The 27,109-nt window shown below is 39.3% G+C and overlaps 1 protein-coding gene across 8 annotated transcripts in view; it reads right to left on the bottom strand.

Annotated features, from left to right (window-relative positions):
* The window catches only part of SUSD1 (sushi domain containing 1), a 189,126-nt gene that overhangs the window by 142,011 nt on the left and 20,006 nt on the right, over positions 1 to 27,109 (bottom strand). For all 8 annotated transcript variants that reach the window (XR_005654516.1, XM_039870715.1, XM_039870711.1 and 5 more), the window contains exons 4-7: positions 23,455 to 23,607; positions 22,644 to 22,823; positions 9,925 to 10,104; positions 536 to 633 (exon numbers count right to left, since the gene is read on the bottom strand). Coding sequence is in view for 7 of the 8 variants with exons in the window: in XM_039870715.1 (XP_039726649.1) it covers positions 536 to 633; positions 9,925 to 10,104; positions 22,644 to 22,823; positions 23,455 to 23,607 (611 nt within the window). In the remaining variant the exon portion in view is untranslated. The remainder of the gene's footprint in view (positions 1 to 535; positions 634 to 9,924; positions 10,105 to 22,643; positions 22,824 to 23,454; positions 23,608 to 27,109) is intronic.

The raw sequence follows: 27,109 nt of genomic DNA on the forward strand, positions 1-27,109 counted from the left end.
TATTCTCCTACCACTGCACACGGCACTGCTCATCCAGGAAAGAGAAATAAGGTAAACCTCTGCTGTCAGGTATCTGATGATGAAGTCTGATCAGGCCAGTAATCAATAAACCCTAAGAAGTGATATAAAATGAGGAGTCCCTCTAGGGAGTGCTACCCTGCACACGAATGACCAACGATCAATGGAAGCAGCCACAACCTAAGAACCACTCGCTGCATCCTGTCACCAAGTCAGCAGACGCTTCTAGGCTTACTCTGGAGGAGTGAGATACAAGTGCCTGGAAACAAGCGATAATGAGGACACCAAATATAAATACATCCCCACACACACACCTTGTCCAATGGCAACTATATTAAACACAAAATGTGAAGTAAAATAATCCAGATATCTTAAAAAGTCTGTTCACTTTTTAAAAGGATGATGAGATTGGAAAGTAATTAGACCAAGATGCTCTTCCAGAAGCAAGTCCCTCCAGCTCGTATTCCCATGGGTTACCATTTCTGCCCTAGCAGAAAAAAGTAGATCACTTGCTTACCACATACATGATCTGGTTGTTTATTCTTCCAGGGTTTACTTGCCACCTCATGCAGGTGTTATCAAACACTGATACATCATTAATTTCTGTGATTATTTCTAAAATAGAAAAAGAGAGAGTCCACTCACAAAATGTATCAATGGGCTTTTGGAAAAATCCTAATGGGGACCATTCATGCTTTGATTCAGAGACTGATTCAGGTCAATCACCCAATTTATCTTCATCACAATTTATCTTCATCGCGAATGGTCCATGACCTGACTTGAAGGAAAAGGAAAGATTCTTGCTCGAGTATGGGTAAGAATTCCAACCTGTGATTGGTCCGAGAGGCCACTGGATGCCACTGGCGTTCTACTACTGCCAGATGGAAGGAGACCCACGGCTATGCCCTGAGTCTTCCCTGGAGCTGCACAGGTAAGATCTGCTTCTGGCCTCTTCATCCCACCCGGCTGATGGATCACGCTTATTTTCAGGTCACTACTGTCCCCAAGAGGGAAATGACGTGCACCACCACACAGAACTGTTCCTTAGGAGCAGCTTAGGGTAAACTAAATAAATTCTCCCTGGATACTTTTGGGAGTCTTTGAACTGAAACTACTTAATCCTGATCTATCAAGAAGCCACTGATTTCTTCGAGTTGTTCTGCTTCTTTTAAATATTCAGCATATATTTTATGTAATGAAATCGGCCGCATGGGAGGCCATATTGGGGTCCTGGTTCCCTGAGGAAACAGTTTCCAGTGGACCCACTTAACTGCCTAGGAAGTTGTTTAGATGGGAAAAGGGCAAGAATCTAGCTTTTTATCTATTCCCTGCAGATAAGTAAAATTATATTTGCAGATGACACGATCTTGCCTATAAAAAAAATCCTAAAGAATTCACACATAAGACTAACCAGAGCTAAGAAAGGAGTTCAGCAAGGCTGTAGGGTACAAGGTCATTGTCTAAGAGTCAATAGTATTTTTGTACATTAGCAAGGAACAACCCAAAAATGAAATTAGGAAAACAATTTTATTCACAATAGCATCAAAATAATAAAAGTCCCTGCAGATAGAAGCTCCCATACTATCATCCCTGGAGGAGAAACACCACATTTCACCAAACAGGAGTATCTCACTGCCCAAATTCAGGCTTTCCCATTGAATCAAACATCCCTTACGGAGTATTTAGAACCTCTCAGCTTCATCTGTCCTTCTCCAGCCCTCCATGGGTGTTGACAATATGACTGTGTCTTGACTCCCATTCTGGGGCTTCCCTGCTGGAGCACCCACACCTGACTGAGCACATGCAACCTGAAAGTGCAGGTGAATTAACATCCCATGGGGACAGGAGACAGTAGATAAATATTCCCCCTATCCCTCTGCCCTCTGAAGGGCAGACCTACAAAGACCTCTCAGGGTGCTGCTGCACAGATGCAGGAATCACTTGCACCTAGTGGACCCAGTGTAACACGGCATCCTGATATCGGCTCTTCTTCCTCCCCTGCTTGACTCCCCTTCACCCTCCCCACTGCTTCCCGGGACATCATTCCCTATCATATGATAGACACAAGCCCTCTGCCTCGGGCTCCATTTTCTGGAAAACTCAAAGAAAATCTCTCATCAAAAAGAGTGAGAAAGATAATTCTCCTTCTCAGAAAATGGCTCTCCTCAACTCAGCTCCAGTTCCTCCCTTCTAGTAAATCTCTTTTCAGCCTCTAAGTGGGAGAGGAAGCCTGCCCATTAGGCACCTGTAGGGTTCACTCATTTCTCTTCTACTCAGAACCAATGCCACCTTTGGATAAACTGTAGTCTACTGATCTCTTGGACGATTTTACACCTTGACTAAATCATCCCACCAGCAGCATTACAGAGATTCTATGTCCCACATTACCTAGTCTTGGGTAAGCCCAGGTCAGCTATCAGTAAGTGAGAATAAACGGAAGTAGAGAGGAAAACAGGCAAACTCATGGAGAGACGCTAAAGGATCACCTAGGGCTGTCTAAAGCATTCCTGGGTCTCCACTTCAACTTTTCCCGGAGCACGGAGAACTTGAAATCAAAGAAATACTCCAGTTGCGAACATAGGTTCCCTAAGAGATGTAAAGATCCTATTGGTTCACCCGCTTGGGTTGTATAAAGATGATGGTGGCACCAGGGTTTTATCAGCTTACACGAGCCCCAAATATCCCCGGCCCCTTCCCTCTCCACTGACCCTCGAAACCCTTAAGCTGTGGACTCCTCTGCTCACTCACACATCCCTCTGATACTAACTCACCTCCTGGTCCAGAAGGAAATGGAACCCTCCCACCCCTCACCTCCTTTGAGTTGCCAGTAAAGCAAATTTCCTTTTCACTTGGGCCCCCTTCGCCACCAGAGCAGAGATTAGAAAGAAGACATGAAAGTTTCCTTTCTTGTCCTTCCTTTTTGCTCATTCACTATGACAAATGCAAATGACATCTCAAAAATGCCATCTGCCTCCAGCCTGTGCCATGCTCTCTGCACAGATGGGACCCAGATCTGATTATAGGGTGTCAGATATTTCATCCCAAGGAGCCGTTAACAAAATTGGGTTGCTTTTCCTTACAGGTATCTATAAATCAGCTGTCAAGACTTCTTTATAAATATATCAAATGTTACACATCCACACTGATGCTACCCTTTTAAGAGATGGCTTGGGAGGATAGGCCCTAATTTTAATACCAATACGTGAAAACATTTCTGGAAGTTCTCCCTGGAACTGACTCCAGAGCTCTCTATTCACCATTGACTGAATGACTGATGAATGCCAGGCATCCTCCCCTGCCGGGAACTGGGCTGTGATGGTGATCAGAGCATAAGTCCTTCTCTCTAATGTTATCTCATGGAGGGAACAAACATATAAGCAGGTAAATTACAACTCAGTAAGTATTAGAACAAAGCTACACACCAGTATAGAGAAAGAAGTCATTGACTATCACTAAAGGACCTGGGAAAGCCAGCTTCATGAGGGCATGATCTGAATGGATGAATGGCTGAAGAGTGGGGAAGACAGCTAAGTAGACAGACCAGCGGGTCTAATGCCTACAACTGTAAAAGCGTGCAGTATATTCAGAGCGCTGAGAGAGAAATGTCACGTGGCTGAGGAAGAGGAAAGATGGGAAGCGAGGTTGCAGAGGAAGGACAGGCTCACACTGGGAAAAGACCTTGATAAATAGGTCAATGTGTAAAACTGATAAATAAATCTTTACAGACTTGATCTCATCTTCACAGCAGTCATAAGAATCAATAATAAATTCGATAATGGGTGAACATTTGTTAAATTATTACTATGGACCAGAGAGAGTACGTATAATACTTTAAATGTATCATTTATTTAACCTTCCAAGTAACCCCATGAGCTTGATACTACTGTGGTCCATTTTATAGAACTGAGGCTTCGAGAAGTTAAGTAACCTGCCGAAGATCTTATATAGCTAGTAAGCAGTCAAGTCAGGATACAAATCTAGATCCGTCAGGCTCCAAAGCCAAGAGCCTTTGCATTGAAGCAGTTATTCAGAAAAAAGGTGAAAATATGAAATCAGGATATTGTATTTAAAATCATGAGACAATTATGAAGGAGAAGCAGTAGAAGGTGAGAGATAAGGAACAGCGAGGCACCTAGGTTTACTGCCAGTCTTTGAACTTGAGAGTCTAAATGGATTGCCTTTTACTATTTTCATAATAAGTACAGGAGGAAGCAGACTGGGTTTGTGAGAAAGAGACCAACGAATTACGTTTAGAACATGCTAAATATGATTATCTACAGACTATCCAGGTGAAAAAATAGTCCTGAAAGTCATCAACGTGTGGACGGCAGCTGAAGGCCTGGGTACAGGTGAAACATTCAGGTAGGACATAAGAGCGACCCAATGACAGAACTGGGAAACACTGGGGAACACTGAAACCCAAAGGGAAACCAGTGGAGAAAGAGCAGTGCAGAAGAGAGGTGGGAGGTTGGCTGAGCGAGAGAGTGTGATGCCCCGGACGTCGAGGAAAGAAAAGATCGGAAGAAGTATCTGCTTCCTCAAAAGTTATCTCCTTTCCTTTGCTCCACACCCTCTTCACATCCTACCCAAGAAGGGCCTGGAGCAGATGCAGGCACCGGGGGCAAGCTCCATCTCTCTCAATCTCTCTTCTTTCATATGGCTCTCTCTCCTCTGGTGGAGTATCCACAGTGCCATGATGAGATCTGAGGTTTGCGTTTGGGTAGAGGTAGGGACAGCAGGCCTTTGGCTTGTCCAGTTGTAGGACACTTAGGCATCTCTGGCTTAAAACAAAAAGGAGGCCCCACAGCGTCCAACTGAACTCTACAATGGACTTGGGGAACCAAAGCCTCAGTGGGTAATCAAGTACATTTGCTTTGCTGTGCTTTAGATTTTGTATGTGATATGTCTATGTGTGTGTACATAAATGTATATATGTATATAAAGTTATATATTTTAGTATTCTATTAGAATCTAGAATTTCTCTGGTTACTTATCACATGTATAACTAAATAATTTTGTAATTAGTTACTCCATATCTATCTCTCTAAAATGTAAGCTCTATGATGGCAAAGACCAGGTTTATCTTTATCCCCAGAACCTAATACAGTGCCTTGGACATATATTTTTTAAATATTTATTATTTGGTTGATTGGTCGAATGAATGGACGGATAGATAGATGATCAACAATGCTAAATGTTGTAGAAGAGGAATGAGGACTGAAACTAGAACATGAATTTGGCATTTGGGTGGTTGTTAGTGACTTTGGTGACAGAACCATCTATAGTGAAGTGGGGGTGTTGGATGTCTGATTCTCGTTCAGATGGCTGAGAAGGGAAGAGGATGGGGCGGGGCGGGGAACAGAGGCAGCATAGACTACTCCTTCAGAAGTCTCACTGTAGGCAGGGACTGCTCTAGTATACTCTCTTGTTTTCCAATTTTATATCCTTTTTCTTTATTTTTGGAAACAGTGAAAGGTCATACAGAATACATTCAGGTGACCTGAACAGATCGTCAAGCTCAGTGTCATTTCTCGTCAAAAACAGTATCTGATTTAAAAAGTAATATGACTGATCCTCTAATATGACTCATAAACTACCTCCAAAGGCAATTCCCAAACAAAGATTACACAACAGACAGATTTTGATAATGGCAGCATCATCAGAATGAGTGTCTGGCTTTACAAGGTGACTACTTTGAATAAATGCACGTTGGAATAAATTCAATGATAAGAGTTATGTTATGTTTCCTTTCTCTTTTTTTTAAAAGTCTTTAGAAGCACATAAAATAGGTAGAAGTAGCATGGCTTAGAGTAGCGATTTCTAAAATACATTATATAATATTAGGATGATTTCTGGTGGTACTTGAATAAATTTTTATGTTTGCTTTGTATTGATTTTTGTGTATATTACAAAAAAACACCTAGTTCATCAAATACATGGTATCATATGTATTACAAAGTGTCCTTGATCAATAAATTGAAATTATAAACTTATTTTAAGTATAAATTGTTTTAAGAAACTTATTAAGCTAGTAATACTTTTGTTATAGCAAACATTGTCAGGTTTGTATACAAATAATTCAAGTTTGGAAAACATTAGCATAGGAGAGAGATCGTGGGCTTTAGGGGCTAACAGACCTGAGTTCAAATCCTGACACTGCCATTTACTAATTACTGAATGACCCTGTGAAAGTTGTTTAACTTTCTTGAGTTTCAGATTACTCACCTACAAAATGTAAATAAAGCTTAACTTCACAGAGTTTTTCCAAGGACAAAATAAAATCAAGCATTAAGGCCTCTAGCAGAGCTCTGGGTGTGTAAGTTGGTGTGCAATCAACAGCAGCTATAATGCTTGGCAGTCCAAACATTATGTACATATTCAAACAAATCCCAGCCACATGGCTATTTATGTAAATGTGTCCATGTATCCCAGCTGACCTTTCTTTTCCATCTGAGCTGCAAGTGAGCACTCACTGAGCTAAAGAGGAGGGTCGACAAAAAATAGAAGAGGCAGAGGGTACCAAGAAGCCTGGAGGCAGTTGGACTCAGTGCCTGAGTCAGGTTAGGGGGCTCAGAAAGGTTCCCCCTGATAAACAGTCATGTTCCAATAGAGATGTTACGATTCTAAGAGCATGGACGGAGTGAGCATCAACCTTATAATTATTAACTCATGTTCTAAACAAAAAACGCCAAATGACCTGTGCAGAATGAAAGCCAGGGACAATCTTATCAAGAATGAATCAACCTCTTTGATCTTGAAGTAAACCAACTCACTAAACAGCAAGCTTCCATCTGGGGTTTTTCCAGACACTAAAGTGGTTGCCTAATTCTCAACTGTCTGGAGTTTCCAGTCCAAACTGGTCTTAAAAAAAAAAAAAAGAGCCCCACCATCTTCCTTGAGTTCACACTCCATTAAAAACACATACAGATGCGTGCTACTAATCCAAAGAAATAGGGGCTCTAAAAACATTTTTAACTAAAAATAACCCAGGTAAAATGAAGATAAATTATTCCACCCAATTCAGAACTAAACATTCAAGTATAAGAAGATGGGTCAATGGAATAAAAACAGAGAGCAGAGGTAGAAGGAATTCAGAAGTTAGGCAGAAAAGTAGAAGATGGGGAAAAAGTGAACACTGAGAAAGGTAAATACAAAATACATAGAGGGAGTTGGGACAGGAGGGGAGGCGGGAAGAAATGGGTGAAAAACAGAGAAAAGAAGGAAGAAGGGTGAGAGCCATGGTAATCAGTATCTCTCACTACAATTCCAGAAGCCTCTCCGTCCTACCCACCTGGTGATCATGTGCAATACACCATGAATTAATCAGTATGTAAATCACCCCCTTTATCTGTGGAAATTGAATTTAGCTGCCAATCTTGATTGAGGGCATAGAGGCCTCCTCACAGAAAGATAACAGCTCTCACAGAGAATGCCTTTTCTCTCCTTAAATCAAAGCTTGCATAAACCCATAGAAACAGCTGCAGCTGGAGCCACAGTCTCTGTGAAAGGTGGCAGGCTGAGGATGGTAATTATAATTAGCAGTTACATAACGTGTTTGTTCTTCAAAGCGCTCTACGAGCATCAGCTAATTAATACCTTACTATGCCCCATGCAGATCCACTGGTTTTTCATGTCGTAACTAATCTTTGTACCCCCCCACTGAATCCTGAATGGTGGAGGCAGAGCAGCATGAGCAATGAAGCAAATGGCTAGGTCTAGAAGCTATGCCTAGCTCTCTTACCAAGTGATCCCATAGATACCTCTGGGTAAGGAACACATTCCCAAATGCGGAATTCTGCAACCCATGAGGCAGCTGCCTCGCTTTCTCCAAATAACTCGTAAAAGTGCTGTTAGAGGTGCAACAATAGGTTGGAATGGCTATCAGTCTGGTCCAATAAGGCATTAGCTCTTCTCAGTTTCCCTGATTATTAAGACTGGAAGCCTAGAGTCCTCAGTGTCAGTTATAGGTTTGCCTTTGTTGCTCCGTCCAAATTGGGCAAGTCAATGAGACCTCTCTAGAGATCTCTGGGTTATCATCCGCGTCGACCCTTCGCTGTTTCTATGATGGCAGTCCTTAGCCTACATCTCCCTCCATTTGTGGTAGAGATGACTGAATGTGGGAACTGCATGCACAGACAGGGCCTCAGCCATGAAGGTGAGTTCTCCATCTTCTCCAGGAATGCTTTTACCCAAGGACTTCCAGAGGTCATGAACACCGTGCATTTGTAAAACATTATACGTATATGTGTGTGTGCCTTTGGAGGAAAGTCTGTTTTCCCAATTGCCCTGTAAATTCTAAGAAGGTAGTGTCTAGCAAAGTACCTCATAAATAGTATATGCTAAATAGGTATCTATTGAATGAATTGATAAATTTAGTCAAATTCATATCCCCAAATGGTTATGAACCATGGCTCAATGGACAAATCAGCAGCAGCAGTCCACGTGTTTTGCTTGCTCTGGCTAGACTTTGCTATGGAAAACCTTGATTGGCAAAACCCAAAGCATTCTATCACAATTCTGCTGCAAGTCAAACCGGAGACCCAGACCAAAGCAATCAAGATTTCATGCTTCAGAGATCTGTCTTCATAACCTAGGACCAACCTCCCTCGGCCCAACCATCACAAATGGTAAGAATCACTGCCTTTTCCAACCTTGTTCCTTGGAGGCACAGGTGTAAGATAAAGCATATGGAGATCTTTAAGCAAGGCTAACAATTTCAGTGAAAGACCTAACGTGTGCTCCGTGCTTTAAACTTTTCAAAATGTTCCCCATAAACTATCTCATTTGATTCCCTCTTAACAACTCTTTAAAGTAGAGAAAGCAGACTTTATTTCTCCACTTTTATAGATGAGGAAACTGAGGCTTAGAGAGAATAATGCCTTACCTGATGACACACAGCTTAATACACGGCGCTGGTAGAATTTGAACTGTAGTCCCAAAACTCTTTTCACCAGTAATTCCATTTTAAGGTATATATCCAAAAGAATTGAAAGCAAGGTCTCAAAGAGGTATCCATATACCCATGCTCATAGCAGCATTATTCCCAACAGCCAAAAGGTAGGAGCAACACAAGTATCCATCAGTGGATGAATGGATAAACAAAATGTAGTACATACATAAATGTAAGATTATTCAACCTTTAAAAAGACAGCAATCCTGCCATTTACAACAACATGAATGAACCTGGAGTACATTATGCTAAGTGAAATAAACCAATCACGGAAGAACAAATATTACATGATTCTGTTTACATGAGGTAATTAGTCAGACTCACAGAAATAGAAAGTATAATGGTGGTGCCAAGGGCTGGGAGGAGGGGCGGTGGGGAGTTACTGTTTAATGTACATGGAGTTTCAGTTTCAGAAGATGAAAAAATTCTGCAGAATAGTTGCACAACCACATGAATATATTTAACACTTAAAAAATGGTTAAGATGGTCAATTTTATGTTGTGTTTATTTTTACGAGAATTAAATATTAAAATAAACATTGAAAACCTCTTTTTTATTATACCTACTCTGAAAAGCTGTCAACATGTGCTAAGTTAGGACTTTTAAGTATGGCCCCTGAGAAAATGGTTCATGAAGAAAAATTCCTCAGCCAGCCAAGCAGAGGAGACAGGAATCACTGTGATTTAAAGTGACTTTCAAAAAAATAAAGTAAAAAAATTTTTAAAAGTGACTTTCAAAAGATAGATGCATAACATTTTCTATCTAACTTATTTTCCTAATCCACTTTCTAAATCTTCAGGATTTAGCTGACAAACTTAAAGCCAGGTGCCCACCTAGGTAAATGGCACCGCCAGACGCAGTACACAGAGTGACGCAGGAACTGAAGGGCGTTAGGTCCCATGCTCCCGCTGGCCATCTGCTCCTAGGATAGGAGCCCCGAAGAACGGAGTCTATACCTGTGCATGTCAAAGTACTTTCTCTCCAGGTGCCTTTCTCCGTGCAAACGGAAGTGATCTCTCCTTGACGGCTCTCGAAGCCCTCTTGACACACATAGTGAGCCACGCTGCCCAGGCTGGAGCTGTGATTCCCCAGCAGGACCGCATGTGGCACTTCCGGAGGGCGGCCGCAGTCGATCTCTGCAATGGGAAGAAGCACAGCACAGCACGAGTTATGCCTTCCCCTACCTCTACCCTACCCCCGCCCGGCTTCTACCCCTATAATTCGTACTGTGGAAATAAACATCTAGTCCGCTCGTATGGAAAAAGAGAAAACACTGACCCCATCGAATAATCCAATTGCAGGTACATAAAGTAAGACTGTTCAGAAATAGAGTAAATAGTTATGTCTGATTTCAATGAAATTTCCAAACACTTATACATAAAAAATATTCCAACTGTGAGATTATTTATATTATAAAGAATTCCTTGGTCAATGAAATAATCTATCTCAGGGTTCTTTTAAATATTAAGATTTTCTGGTAACCTTTTACTATATATCTTCAGATCATTAACTCCTGAGTAGATGATAATGAAATTATAGTTTTGTTGCCAAATGAATATTAAATGAAATACCTACAAAATCTCTGAACTTTTTAAAAGTAAATTAATAGGGAAGGTATTTACAGTCTAAACATTTAATTTACATGCACCTTTCAGAGAAAGAATCAGTTGCATAGAGGCAGACAAACCTGGAATTATAAAATTGATATAAAATTTCTTCTCTGCAACTCTGACTACTAAAAGACCCTGGAATATTTACAGAGAACTATCTGAAGGAAAAGAATTATGACATTACCATTTTTGACCCAGCCAAATGCTATTTCACATAACAGTAAAAGAAAGTCATTTTCAGATATTTTACAGTTTTAAAAATTTAATGTATAACTTTCCTGAAAAAAAATTTTATAGCTAACAATGTAATAATATTAATAATTTCAAAATAAAATTCCAAATTATTGCAACAAAATCTGAGCAGTGAAGTGAAGAGAAATAAAACATGCTACATTTCTCATGCAGTCGTGGCGAGCTCATAGATACAATTTTATTTAAGAAAGCAGAATAAATATAAAATAAGGTGATCATACTCATTCTAAATGTAACCAATAGTCTCAGTTACACCTAAATACAGAAAGAAAAAATATGTGACATTTGGCATTCATTCTGATCTTTATTTTTCTCCCCAATCTGGAGAAAGCCAAGAAAATTACGCACTCCTGACATCTAGGCTTCTAAAACATTACTCCATTTATTGTGAGAAAGCATTCCAAATAGAGAAAATGGTGTGATTTGTTCCGAACTGCTCGTCAACCATTCTTGGCCTTATAAATAAGTGGCTTCTCTTAAATGAGCCTCCAATACAGAATTGGTGGATTTAATGGAATTGCACTCTTCTCCATCCCATGACGGACGCTTGGTCTGTTGCAGAACCCGAGTTATTTACCCGAGGGAGGCCTCCCAGAACAGAATTTCATCTGTTGTCACAATTATTGTTAAGACCCTCGATAGAACAGCTCAACCTATTTGACCCATTGCTTGGCTTGGAATATTTTTAAGTCAGTCTCTGGTCAGTGCAGATTCAGATCATTGGCAGTTATGAGACCAGAACGAAGTGGTCATTTCATAAATTCTCCAACCCTGTCTACCTCTTAAGTCCCATGTTTGCTCACAGGGATTTGTTGCCTTTTCATATATGTTTACCAGACACAAGACTCCTTGGCCCTCATCATGTTTTCCCAGCATCAAACCTTTAGACATTGACTGGCCCCAAACATTCCAAGACAAGAGTATATTTGTGTGTAAATGAGCAACCAACTGAACAGGTGGTTAATGTTTCATAAGACTGCCCAGTCATTGTTGACATCTAAAACATCTTCTAGTTTAAGCCAGGGTTCAGTTACAGCAGGAAATAGAGGGAGTATTAGTAAAGAGATTGAGGGTATAGGTTTAAGTAGGTTTATAAACCTTGAAGCTGGAATTCTAAATATCACATTGGAGCAGTCTGAGAGGGAATCCAGAGAAAGGTAGTTGGAATAAGGGAGAAGCACAGATACTAAAGGGATAAGACTACAGAAAATAACTAAATTGGTTTCTCTCTTGGACAATGGAGGCATGGTGGCTTTAGTTGGGATGATGAGATTTTTTAAAATTAATACCAAAACTAATAATTTGGGGGTTGATGAGAGATCAGTAGCTTGGACTCCAGACACTAAGGTTCAGAGTCTCAGGTAGATACCCAGTGGTAGGCAACCTGGACCTACAACTCTGAGTTCCTAACACAGAGCTTTTCAAATTGAACAGTGTCTTGGCAAGGGATACACAGAGAGGATTCCAGCATGGCTTGGATTAAACACATGGTTCTAAACAATAACTGTACACCTGCATGACTTGGGGAGCTTTTAACAAGCACACATGCTAGAGTCTCACACCCCCCTATTCACACCCAGAGTTAACTCTTTTGAATTAGTAGTACTGAGTTAAGTTCTTGACATCCACATTTCTACAAAGCTCCAAATTTGAGAATTTATAAAGTAAATACTGGTAAGAATGGCTACTATTTATCATCACATGCATCTCAATACGGCACTGAGTATAAACCATTATTACTCACAATAACCCTCCATGCTGGGCATTATTTTCCTTGTTTTACAGGTGAAATGGCTCAACATAAATAACACATCCAAAGTCACACTGGTTATGTAATGGCCCGGAGTTGAATCCACATCAACTATATTCCTTCTCCTATACCCACTGCCTCTCAAGAGCTGCTCTGTCTCTGAAATCCTACAGTATCTGTCCCTCTCACCTTTTTCTTGCTCATACTCTTTCTCTTCTAGGTACATTCTCTCTCCCTCATACCTAGCAAAATCCTTCCCAATGACTAATCTGCTTCGTGACTAACAGAGGGATCCCTTCTTCCTCTAACTTTTGTGGCCCATATTCACTTGTTCATTTATTAATATATTTATTAAGAACCTAGAACACGCCAGACACTATGCTGGTCACTACTGCAATGAACAAAATGGACAAGATCACTGCCTTTGTACAACTTAGGGAGAGAAGAAACAGACGAAAGTAAAATCAACAAGACAATTACAGATTGTGGCAGATGTTATGTAAGAGGTAAGCTACTGTGATAGGATGGGAATGACTTTTTAAATGAAGGGGTCAGGAATGGTTTGATCTCTCTGAGGAGTTAAGGACCTGAAGCATGAGGATGAGCCAGTCATGTTTAGGACCAGAGGGAAAACATTTCAATCAAACAAAAATAGCCAATGTGAAGACCCTGATGTGAAAAAGCTCTTGGGATGTTCCAGAAAGGGAAAAGCAACCTGTTGGCTAGAGCACAGTAAGCAAAAGGGAGAGTGGCATGAGACAAAGGCGGAGAGAAAAGCAGGGCCAAATCACACGGGGCCTTGTAAGCCTTAGGCAAGAGCTTGAATTTTGAGAGTAGCTGAATGCCCATAGAGGGTTCTAAGCAAAGGAATGATACAATTTGATTTAGGTTTTTAAAAGACCAGTTGACTGTTGGGTAGAGAATAGATGGGAGAAGAACAGGAGTTAAAGGAGAGAGGTCAGTTAGGGTTGATAGCAGAAATCCGACAGAGAGATGATGTGTTCTTGGATGTACTTGAGAGGTGAGCTGGAGATGGAAAGAGGATGGATCTGAGATGTATTCTGGAAGCGGAACCGTGTTCTTGGTGATGCGCGGCACGTGAGAGTGAGAGAAGAGGAAGAATCAAGAATAATTATCTACCCCATTCATTAGACCTTCACTACCTGCTTGAGGATTTAGTGTCTTTTTATAAATATATTATATCTTTCCAAATATATGAACAGTTCATAAAGGACAGAATCTTTATCTTATAATCTCTTGCACCCTACTTAATAATAGTATATTTTACACAGTAAATACTCAAGTTGTTTATTGGCAGCTTGCTACTACCTTATCACTAGACCAGATGCAATAAGTGTTACTTTGATATAATAACAGCCCCAAGGAAGAAAACAGACATCAGTAAATTGTAAATACAATAACAGGACAGAAGACATTATCTCTATATTTGTTATCCAACAGAGGTAACTCACACCTACCAAACACCAAGTAGATGAAAGCTAAGAAAAAGATCCATAAAAACTAATATTAGTCTTGTACCAGCGAATTCTGGGAAAGTTATTCAAACCTCAGTAATTTTAATCATAATAGCATTCATCGAAATCCTAAACACTGGGACTCTTAGATACACACTATCTTATTTATTCTTCACAGAAAATCCTGCAAGGTAGATGGCTTTTTCTCATGTAGCTTACAGATGTGAAAATGAAGGTCCCAAGAGCTTAAGTCACATCAAAAGTCATACCACTAGTAAAAGATAGAGCTAGTATGGGAACCATGGTTTGTGTGACCCCAAAGTCCAGATCCATTAAGTATGGGCAGCCTCACAATGAAGGGGCCTGACTGGGACTGACCTTACAGGTTAGCTAATACCACAGGAGAGAAGGCTGCATGAAGGAACATTCAGATCCATCTGCAAGGGTTCAATGACAACTGCCTTTGCCCGATCTTGTCCCCAAGAACTTTCTCAGAGCAAGAGAGTTGCTAGAAATAGACTTCCCCTGCAGCTGTGTGACTTCCTGATGCTTTCTTGGTACAGATGTTTAACCCCATGATATGGAGGTCTGGCCTGGAACATAACCCTGCCACAGACATTCCTGCCATGCTTAAGAGAGATGGCAGCCATTGCCACTTCTACTCAGACCAAGTTAGACCCCAGAAAGCAGGTGGCTCCTATTAAGAAATATTCAAAAATCAATCCAACAGAGGCTGTCATAGGTAATAAAAATGTAGTTCTACGTGAAAAACCCCAAAGCTCTCACTATCACAGGGAAATAAACCATTTAGAAACAGTTTATATCCAAAGGAAAGAAAAAATAAGCCTCACAAATTTTGCACTGCATATGCATAGGGGTGTTCATTAAAGCACACAGTTCTCTGGCTAATTACATTATTAAGTAACAACGTTTGGATCTGCATCAGGAATACGGTCCACTAATTATGAACACGGCTGGCAATTTTTCCTTACTACCCTATTATCTGTGATTTTATTCAAATAATCAACTTCAAAACAGGACTCCCTGTGGGGAAAATGTGCTCGCTGGTTTCAAGGACCACATTTTGTTGTAATTTTATTTCATATCTTGAAGGTAAAAATGTTTATCCACACTGCTAGCTTTAATATTCTACCCAAGAAAATACTCCAGAAGGAAATCTTTTTGATGAAAGGTACAGGCAACATATGGCATCAAATCCACAACTGACTATATTACTAATATCTACATTGGCTGCTGTTTGTTTATTATAAACATCAACTCAATAATGTGATTGATGACAGAAATAACATAGTATTATAAGGGTTATCTCAGACTGTTTTAGAGACCAATAAATATCAAGCCGAGAAAGAAAAAAAAATGACCAATAATGTCTATAAATTGAGGCAGGCATTTTGCCACTTGTCGGAGAATGAATGATAGACCTATTCTACATATTGATATTGACAAAAAAAAAAAAGGAAGAAAGAAAGCACTTCCCAGAAAAATTTACTACTACATGGAAAGCCCTGGCAAAAGAGCAGAAACAAGTATGAAAACTGAAGACAATCGCATTAAAGTCAGTTTTCATCTCCACCCAACAATAGAAATGTCTCTAACCTTCTCAAATCAGAAGTTTTCCATATCACTTGGAAATCAGTATAATGTGGTAGGCTGCAATAGTCCAAATAGTCCAGGGAATTAATACCATACTATACTATATTCTATACTATATTTGTCTTCTGGATCAGATAATTCAGTGTTTATACCTATACTTTCTTCATTTGTTTCATTTGTAAAAATGTTCTCGTCTCTCCTTAATGGCAAGCTCTTTGTGGGCTGTGTCTATATCTGATATTTTTTAAATATCCTTTGTAGTGATGTGAGTAATTAATATTATTATGAACATTAATCTTCATGATTTATATGTAAAGATGAAAAGCCGGGGGGTCCTGGAAGGAGAAGGAATCTTCGTGTTTATATGTAAGAAATATGGCCTAAGGAATGGGATGAGATTGTAACTTTATGACAAAGATTCATGCATTTTATGGCATGTTCTGAATTTAACCAAATATTTGACCCACATTCAGGGATCACTTGGACACTAAGTTCATATATCATCAGTGTTGGGGGTTGGAATCTCACATCTCAATATGACGACTTGAATTTAGAAAATGTCATTGTAACCATCAAAGGAGATGGGCGGGTTATAGTATGCCATGAAGCACATTCTCAGAAGCACATTCTCAAGAGTGGCTTATTAACTGCTGAAACTAAGCTAATGAGCTCATTAGTACCAAAAAGTCTATTTGCCTTAAGGCAGTAGAAAGAAAAAAACTTAACTTTTCGATGTACTCTGTATTCTAAAGTCTTCATGAACTTTAGCTTTGACTAACAAAATATTTCCTTCAGCTAGTATTCATAAAGAAAGCTCATTTGGAGAAAAAAAGAAAAATTTCCATTACACATAACAACATTTATTATCAACAAATAGTATCTAGTACGGAAACAGCTAGCATCTAAACACTTCAGAAACTGCAGAGGAGGTGACAGGGTAGGTAAGAGCATGAGTGCTAGGAAGAAAAAAAAGTTTATCAGCATATCTCTTATAAGGATCTTGCACTTGCAGAAGTGATAATGGTTTTTGATACCTTGAGCTGCATATGAATCTTCTCTTTAAAAAAAAACCATTAAATTTCTTCATTTTAATGTTCTGGTTATAAGTAGACTATTTGAATGGAAAACCAATAAATAAAGTGAAAAATGAATTTTAAATCTTCCCACTTTATGGTCGCAAGTTTCATAAAGATCTTAAATTTTTGACAGAAACATTACCTGCCACTCCCCACTAGATTATGGCTCTCTTATTAAGATCACTAGCATAATTCAGCAGCTACTCTGCATCAGGCGCAGTGATGCGGACCACTGCTTCATATCATTATCTCGATTAAACCTTCATAATAACTCCATGAGATGAAAACAATTTTATCCCCTTCTACAGAAGGAATCTGAAATTTAGAGAAGTTTACAGGTGGTCACCTAACTAGTAAGTGGCTCAGCCAAATTTCACACAAGTCTTTCTCATCCTAAAACACATACTTCACCACTCTGAGTTTTATAACCAATATCATTATTCATTTTGCACACTCGATGATTCCAGCCATTTGTAAATGACATATTTTAATGGCATTTACTTGGCAAAAGAAGAATCAACAGATTTGCTGCATGCAGCAAGTAAGTCGATAGAGGTTTTTTTTGTTTTCAAATATTTTAAAAGATCAGTAAAAGTAAGGTACCAGAAAATCTATTTCAAATGAGCACAACCTCTTCCTATCACTTGGAACAGATGATAAACACAAGATAATGATCTGCCACTCCATTCTGCCTCACCCATGGTGGACATCATGAGTCCATCACAGCCCTCTTTCCTGCTAAGTCAGGATACCATCAGAATCCTCTCCAAACCACTACTAAAAATTCAGAGGCAGCAGTGCAATGAAATTTATCTGCCACCCCTCCCCTGAATGCCCTAATTTGTGTTCTGACTGATTTCAAGACCTTTTCAAACCCTCCCTGTAGAGATGAGATTGGGCTCTACGAAGAAAACGTCAAATGAAGAAGCTGACTTGGCAACAACAAATGTCATTCCGGGTGGGTCCCAGACCACGCTACGCAGGAAGCCACGTTTGCCCCAGCGTCCTTCTCCTTCCAGGGCCCCCCAGCTTTTCATCTTTGCCTTCCATCTCCAGGGCTCCCTGGGGCTGCTTCTGCATGGAATTTGACTTCTAGAAAAGCTTTGGGTTCTCATCTTAATATACAAGCTAATGACATAAGGTAAGTCATGTCCTTGCTCTGGTTCTTAATGGGAAATAATATCCATTGTTAGTTGTAAATAGAATATTTGTGAAGTGGGAAATGATACCAACAGATTAACCACCTAAGAAGGCTTTTCTAAAGACAAATGAGATGATGCGTATGGAGATCTTGTAGACCTTAAAGTGCTGGACACCTCTAGAGAATCAGGCTCTGCTCTTAGTAACCTTGAGAAACCATGTCCCGCCCTTGTTAACCAACTCGAAGGAAGAACTCTGCCTCTGCAATCAGCCCAGTGCTGGGCCACGCATCTGTGAGGGCCACGTGCGTGGATATGGGGGAAACCAGGAGTCAGCCCCGAGGCCCTGTTCCTGGTCTGTCAAAGCACAGAGATGCCACGCCAAGCGAGAAGGAAGCATGAAGGTCCAGAAGACGAAGTAAGGTGTGGAATCAGGAAAAAACGTGAGACATGAGGAGTGAAACAAAAGAGGAGGCCAGGGTCCCAGCAAAGCTCAGCCAGAAAACGAGCAGTGACAGTGGTTCAGAAGCCACTTCCATGATGCCTGCCTTTTTCTGTGCCAGCTTTTAGGGAGGATTCAGAGGCACCCGTGGTCCTTAGGCATGTCAGGTCATGCTGAAGGAGACAAACAACATGGTCACTGAATTCCCAGGTTTACAGTCCAGTAGGGGAGAATGATATAAACTAGGAAAATAATTATAAATAATATACTGACATATTAGGTACTAAGGAAAAGAACATCAGAGGTGACATTTAAGCTGAAAATTGAAAGAGAAGAATGCAAAGAGCAGGGAGACTCCATCAGCAGATGAATGAATCAACAAAATGTGGTCTATACTCACAATAGAATATCATGCAGTCTGAAAATGGAATAAACTTCTGATATATGCTACAACATATATGAACCTTGAAAACATTATGCTAAGTCAAATAAGCCGGACATAAAAAGGCAAACATTGTATGGTCCAAATATGAAGTACCTGGAACACAAATTCACAGAGACAGGAAGTAGAATAGAAGTTACCGAGGAGCTAAAGGGAGACAGAAATGGGGAGTTATTGTTTAATGGTTAGATTTCCTGTTTGGGATGATAAAAACATTCTGAAATGGATAGCGGTGATGGTTGTACAATACTGTGAATGAACAACACTGAATTGTACACTTATAAATGGTTAAAATTTTATATTATGTGTATTTTACCACAATAAAAAAATTTAAGCAGGTCGTGAGTATTTCAAGTGGAGGGGAAAGTACGTACAAAAGCTTTGAAGCCAATAAGAGCTTGACATGTTGGTTGGGAGAGAATGATGGGAGACGTAACGGTGGAGAAGCCCAAAAGGCCAAACCCCTGTTGGCTTCAGAGGCCATAGTTAAGGGCTTGGATTTTATTCTAAATGCAGTAGCCATTTCAATGTTCTCAGAAGAGTTTTAAGCAAGGAGAGAGGATAATCCAATGTATGTTTTAGGAGATTCATTCCTGATGCTGTGTGGGGAATGGGCGAGAGGATGCAAGCGTCGAAGTGGATTCTTACAGGGACCGTTCGTTACCTGACATACTGTCGGTGAGAACGCTCAGCTTGAAAGGAAAGTAAGGTCCCGTAAGGCAGAGCAGCAAATCTGGAAGACAAATGTTTCCAGAACCCTCCTACTGATGTGCCCACACTTCAAACTGCTCCTCACTGGACTCTTATACAGGAGGCAAACTCCTCAAAGGGAAGAGCACAAATGCCTCCTCTTCTAGGTAACCACCCCATTCCCCCATTTTCTTATTGAAATTCCCCTAGTCTTTACCCGTTTGTCTCACAGGAACTTAGGAGCTCACTCTCACATAACAGTGGGGTACCTGTCTCTTTTCTCCTCCCAGGCTCCGGGCTTTCTCAGTCACAGCCTCAGATCTGGACTCTGGATTTGTTGTTGATGATAACACGATAAAAGTGATTCCCTCACCTTGCTCTTTTTAAGTTCTTTAAGCTGATACTTCTAATTTGCATCTTTTCTAAAAATTAATATAATAATAATAATAATAATAATAATAATAAAACAAAATAATAGGAAGTACAAGGTAGAGATTCTATCTTTTCCAGAGAGCTGATGGAAACGTGTGACTGACATTTCTGTAAATTCCTACCTACATCTGAAGAGGGACCACAGAGGCCTTTCATCCTCACTCCCACCAATGAGGCCCGCTTGGATGGGGGATCCATGTACCAGGCCCCCCTCCAAGGCAGCAGAGCCACTGGGGACACAGTAATCGGGAGAACGAAAACAATAGGATCCACCAACTGTACCTTCTCCGACGGGGAAGTCCGCTATCGGTCACAGAAGCTGCCGTCTGTAACACACAGCTGCTCCCTTCACAAGTACCTGCTCCTCTGCAGCATCCAAGTTCATAGTTTGCTTGTGTTCTTAGTGGAATTCCCAATTCCTGAGCCTTCATAACTCTGAGCTAAAAATACAGTGCCTGCTGGCCCACGGCCCAGATTCTGGAGCCCCCGAGAAAACAGAATGATAAATAAAAAGGGGTGTGCTTAGAGAGGAGCAGGCACAGCCTTGAGAAGCCGATGGCCATGTGGTGACACACACAGAGGAAGGTGTCAGCAAGCAGAGAGAGTGGTTATTAGAGGAGGGAAAAAAGAAGTAAAGATCTTCTAAATAATAGTTCTTTGGGAATTATAACAAGCACTCTCTAACTTTCTCCATTCTCGGTCCAATAATCCAGATAAAAATCCAATTTTCAAAGTAATACAAATTGTTTTACATGGAGTTCTTTGATATGCATTATGGCATATTTTAATCTAAGTTCTGCATTTTAATTGATCTACTGAAAGATAATGTTATAACTAAAACATACTATTAGAATTTAACCCCCAGGATGATAACTAACTATTAAAATATGTTTAGAGCCTGAAATCGCAAATCAGAATAGCAAAAGGATTAACTCAGCCAAGCACATCACTGAGGTTGCTTAATTATGCAATAAATTCAGCGAAACTGTTTTTTCCCCCTTTTCCCAAAATGGAAACGGCTTTGTTACTTTGTCTAACATGTTAAAAATTTCTTCGATACAGAAAGTATATAAAATATAAAAATCATCCAGGACCTCCCTAGTGGGAATTATCACTGTTAACATTTTGACGTATAGCCTTCTAAACTTTTTCATAAGCATATATGTACACAGAAATTATTTCAGAAATAAGATGGTATTCATACAGTTTGCAACTTAGTAATATACTGTTAATACTTACCTATGTCGATAAATATTCTTTTCCAACATAATTTTTATTGGTTACATATTTCATTTTTTATATATACCATGATTTATTTAACTGATCTCCTATAGAGAGACATTTGGAATTGTTTCTAATATTTCACTATTATAAACAATTAAAAACAACTATAACTGTAAAAAAAATTAAATGTGCGAGTGCTTTATACTTCTCTCTACAGATAAATTTGAAAATCCGATGAATAGATGATTTTCTAGGAACATGTAAATTACCAAAAAAAAGATAAAAACTTAAACAGACCATTAAGTATAGAATTTTTTTAATTTTTACAAAAATTTTTATCTGCCTCTCCAAAAGTGCTACATCCAGATGGTTTTCCAGGTGAAATCTCCCAAATCTTTTAAAATTCAATTTATAGTATACTAGAGAAAAGAGAAAGAAATCCTTTCACATTCTTCTTTTGAAATTCAGAATAACATTGCTACCAAACCCGAAAAGATGGCATAGAAAAAGGAAATAGACCAATCTCATTAATGAATATCAATGCAAGAATTCTAAGTAAAATTTAGCAAATATAATCTAGATTAAAAAATAAAACACCAAAAAACCTAGAAGAATCCATTCCAGAAATTAATATTGATCATTATCAAGAAATCTAATAATATAACCTACCACATCACTGGTTAAAAAAAGAAAAACATGTATGATCACCTTAACGCATGCCTAAAAGACATGTAAAAAATAACTCATTCCTGATTTTTAAAAAAATTCTAGTAAAATGGGAATATATAGATGCTTTCTTAAGATTATGCATATAGAGCCAAAAACTAGTGAAATGGTAATAGATGAAGAGAAGGCCAAAAGTAGAAAACAACCCAAAAGTCAACATCATCACAAAAACAGAAGTACTGTACCAGCACGATTAAGAACATGACCTCTGAAACTAGAATTCCTGGGTTCGGATTTCACCTCCACCACTATTTGTGTGACCTTGAACAAATTAACTTCTTCATGCCTCAGTTTTCTCATCTGTAAAATGTGATCATCGTACAAACTCATGGGGGTACTGTAGTGATTAAATGAGTCGATGTATATGTAAAGCGCTTAGAATAGCACTGGGCACATAATGCTATCTCAGTGTACATAAGAATATGAGAAAGCCAAGATCATGAATGAATAATGAACTACTAAAACCAATGCCATTAAACTTAGGAACAAGAAAAGAATATTCAAAGTCAATGCTACTATTTAAATTTTTTGTTCTGAAAACACTAGTCGAGTGATCAATCAAGAGAAAAATATAACTTTTATAAATGTAGAAAAATAAAAGATGGAATTACCATTATTTGCGGATAAGACACTATTCCTGAAAATACCAAGAGAATCAACTGAAAACCTATTAGAAACAATAACAGGAATTTACTAGGTTTATTTAATTCATTCGCCATCCCAGAAAGAACTATTTAAGAGAGAAATATGAAAACAATCTTAACATGGTATAAGCTGTGAACCTGAATTTTTTTAAAACTCACCTTGGCAATTTAATTTGGGAGACTCCCATGTGCCCAAGGCTGTGCAGCTTGAAATTGCATCTTCTGGGCCACTGAAAAATCCTTCTTTGCAAGCATAATGAACCTGGCCACCAAGCCTAGAGGTATAATTTCCTATGATATAGCCATCTGGGACCTCAGGAGGGGTGCCACAGTCTATTTCTGAAAATAAATTAATGTCAAATGCATTCCTATGTGAATGTGAATTTTCAAAATTCATAATCTCTCTCTATCTCTATCCCATTCCCCTTCCCTCCCACCACACATACCCCAGCCATATTTTAAATAGGCTGGTTCATTTCCACATGACTTCTGGGCACGTTTCTATTCAGTCTTCTGACCTTCCATAAGTAATAGCATCTATAAATGCACAAAGCCGAAAGAATTTGGCAATGCTACCTAAAGAGAAACCTAGTCCGATGAAGTGAAAAATTTTAATTGCAAAATACTTTAAGATATATATGCCTTTATAATTTTCAGGGTCACTTTTGAGATGTTGGTCCTAACCAGATCAGCTGTGTTTACTAGCTAACATAATGGTTAATATCAGAATATTTATTAACTGCTAAAAATCCCAGAAGTTTACTAATTTTAGCTTTTTAATATTGCCCCTTCTATCTTGGTTATATTATTTGCTTTATTTCATAAGTTGTACAAATGTGCAAAGGAACAGATAATTTCTGCCCACATCCCCAGCGGAGACCCACAGACACAGACACGGGCTCAGAGCAGCAGAAAGTCACCACCAACAGAAACGCACCTTGCGATTCTGCATTCTGTGGCAGAAACCCACCTGTACATGACGTGGCATCTCTGGTTGGGTGGAAAGGCTCAGGCCCACTCTTTGGCACGTATCCATCCATACAGTAGCATTCAAAGCTCCCGTAAGTGTTCACACACCGTCCTCCTTGCCTGCACAGGCCGGAAACCTCACACTCATCTATGTCTTAAGACCCATCCCAAATACGAGAGGGAGAGAAAAACAGAAAAAGGCGAGGAGAACATTGTGACAGCCATTTCTCACGTTCCCAATCTACACTTACAAATAAATGCATTTGTTTGCAACTGCATGACTTTTACTTTACTCTTTAAGGGTTCTCATATTTCTTTCACATCGTAAATTTAATAAATAGTTGTACACGTGTTCTGGAGATTTATAAAAACCAACCATCACCAACTCTTTGACGCCAAACGAAATGACACCAAACAAAACCCAAAAAAGTATGCAAACAAAAAAAAAGTTTCAATTCTATAAAATAAAGATGCCCACCACCTCATACTAAAATATCTGAAGAACTCCAAATATAAAACAATTGAGACCAAAGTGAAAAATGCTTTCAAAAATGAGCATAGGATAATAAGACATGTAGTAAGGGGATTCTCACTAACTTTACCAAGATTACAAAGGCTTAAAATAGGCTTCATGAAGGACAAGACATGCTCCTTGGCAGACTTTTCCCCTTGACTGAGGATTATGAGAAGTAGCGGTTCTTGTAAAAGAGGTTAAAAGAACATTCAGTAACTCAGAGGCTGGAGAAGAAACCTTCCCCCCAGTTGGCAGTTTTTAGCCCCCAGAACTGGCTTAAAGGACAAAACTGAAAACATTAGAAATTCCATCAGAGCCACACACGCTAATTTCACAGGGAGTAAAAAAAGTACCTTAAGTGAAATGGGACTTTTCCCAGGACTTGTGCAAGAACCATCAGGGGGACAGTGGACAGGAAGCAGCAGCTTGACTAAAGAAAGTCTGGTTGTCCCCAGACTTTGGGATTTCAAAGACCAGCAATTTTGGAAAGACTCACACGAGATGGCCAATATTCTATTTTGCCATATAAATACTTTTTGTCCTCCCTCAAAACCTACTAATTTCATAAGAAGGAAGAAAATCTCAGAATCTTTTTAAATTTGTTTAATGTAATTTTATTGAAATACACTATATTCTCCTTTTTGTCTGTTTGTTTTTTGGTCTTGGATCAATGAACACCTCATCACTCATTGATCACTGTTTGGGAACCAGTAATTGCTGCCGAAGGAGCCCACACAAGCTACGAATTGTGATCAACGTACACCTTCAGTGCAGTGAACTCTGAGGAGCTCTTTGTGGGAGATTTTTTCCGGAGATGGCTAGCAACAAATCTTCCTCTCCCTTTCTTGCATGCCATTCCTCCTTTCAAGAGTGGAATCCATTTCTCCTCCCCATGGGCTGGGCTTGGGACTTGCTTTGGCAGACAGAATGGGGCAGAAGTAACATTGTACCTGTTCTGACCCTAACCTTGAAGACACCTGGCAGCTTCCTCTTTCCCTCTCTTGGAATCCGGTGGCCATGCTGTAAGGAAATCTAGGATATTGTGTACTTGGGAGAGAGAGACCACTCACAAGGGCCCTAAAAGATGAGACATCACGTGACAAGAAAGGTCACATGGAGAACTAAGGTGCCCTGACCGATAATCAGCATCAAGGCCCTAGAATGTGAGAGAGGCCTTCTTCTACCTACCAGTCCAGCTCGGACCAGTCACCAGCTGAATGTATCCACACAAGGACAAAACCACCTAGCCATGGAATTGTGAGAAATAATAAACTGTTGTTTTAAGTCACTAAATGGGGCAGGCGGGGAGTTACATAGTGATAGATAATCAAGACACTCTTGATATAGAAAGAGATGCAGAAGTCCAAATGAGATACTGCATCGATAAAATGAGATACTGCATCAATAAAAATAAGAGGGGAGTTTCTGAGAAATGATGTGGTCTTGGAAATTAAAAACAAAATATGAATGTCAAAATTAAAAACTCAATAAAGGCATCGAATAATAGGTCAGTCAATGCTGAAAAATAAATTTGCAAATTCCGACTTGAGAAATTCTCCAAAAACACATAGAAATAGGAATTATGTGAGATATAGACTACAGGACAAAAAATGGGATGAGGACCAATCCAAAATATTGAATATTCACTTAATTTTTTTTAGGTTATACTTTTTATACTATTCTGTATCTTTTTGCTTTTCACCCATCCTCCATTCCCATCCCCCATGGCAACCATCAGTATTCATTTAAGAGGAATTACAGAAGAGAATGGAGTAAATGTGTAAGAATTCATACCAAAAGAAAAAAAATCCCTCAGCTGATATGTTCGAACCTGCATAGCCTTTACAACTGACAGTATGAATGTTGAAACATGAAAAGTCATTCTGAATTTCATGCGTAAGGAAAAAATTTATAAACTTCCTGAGAGAAAGGGATGGAAACCTGCGAGGAAAAGAGAACCCATCTACCTAGGACTTCTTGTCTGAAACACTAAATACTAGACAGCAGTGGAGTAATATTTATAGAGTTTGAAGGAAGAGAGGACAAAACATCGTGCTATATTTAAACAAAGGAATGACCTTTTAGAACATGAATGATCTCAGGAATTATACCACTGACATTTCTTTTCTGAAAAAGATTTTGAGAATATACGGAAGCCAGTGAAAAGCGTCAGAATAAATAATGTCAACGAAGGGAAAGACAAAATAAAACACAACAAAGAGTGCTGAGAAATGAAACTAGTAAAACTTAGGGTTAAACAATTGTTGATAATAAAATCATGCTGCTTTTGGCAATTGTTAAGAAAGGATTAGCAATAATGCAAAATAAATTCAATCTCAAGGTAGTACTTTAGAGATGATTTCACCACTGCAGAATAAAACACATGTTCTAGATTGGATCCATCATTTTAGCTTATCAAGATTTTTTTTATTCCATTGAGGAATTTGTAAAATGTGTATGTATAGCTTTGACATAGAAATCATTTTTCAGCCTGTCCACCTATTCCAAACTCCTCACAGGACAGTTAAGTGGGAATCAATGGTTTTTTCAGTAGAGTTCTAAAAATAATCAGTACAAATAACTATAGGGCAAAAACATGGCCTAGCAGCAGGGATCTGGAAAAGACTTGGACTTTCTAGACACCGATCAGCTCTGTATGAGTCACTGCAGTGATCGATCAGTTTGCTTTGTGTAGTCATTCAACAAACTAATAACAATAATTGTTATAATGACAGCTATTAACAGTTCCTGCACATCGTCTGGCACATGCCAAGCACTGTTGTAAATACTTTATTATTTACTACGAATTATTTCTATCTTATTTAATCCTCACAATAACCCCAACTGACCTGGGCCCAGGTGAGGCAGATGTTATTATCGTCCTTGTTTTACAGATGGAGTAACTGAAGCATAGTGGCTAAGTAAATAGTGGGAAGCCAGGACTGGAAGCCAGACATCTGGCTCCGGAGACCGCAGTCTTCGCCCCTCTGCCACACCGTCTCTCACATTACAATCTCACTGTGCCAGCGTCCAATCAATAATTCCCCATCCACGGGGATTGTCAACGATATCATCAGTCGCCTTAATGAAGTCTAGATATATCTGCCTTGTATCACTGAGATTATTATGACATGATTTTGAC

Source organism: Pteropus medius, unplaced genomic scaffold (assembly GCF_902729225.1).
Source record: "Pteropus medius unplaced genomic scaffold, Ma_sr-lr_union100, whole genome shotgun sequence".
NCBI classification, from domain to species: Eukaryota; Metazoa; Chordata; class Mammalia; order Chiroptera; family Pteropodidae; genus Pteropus; species Pteropus medius.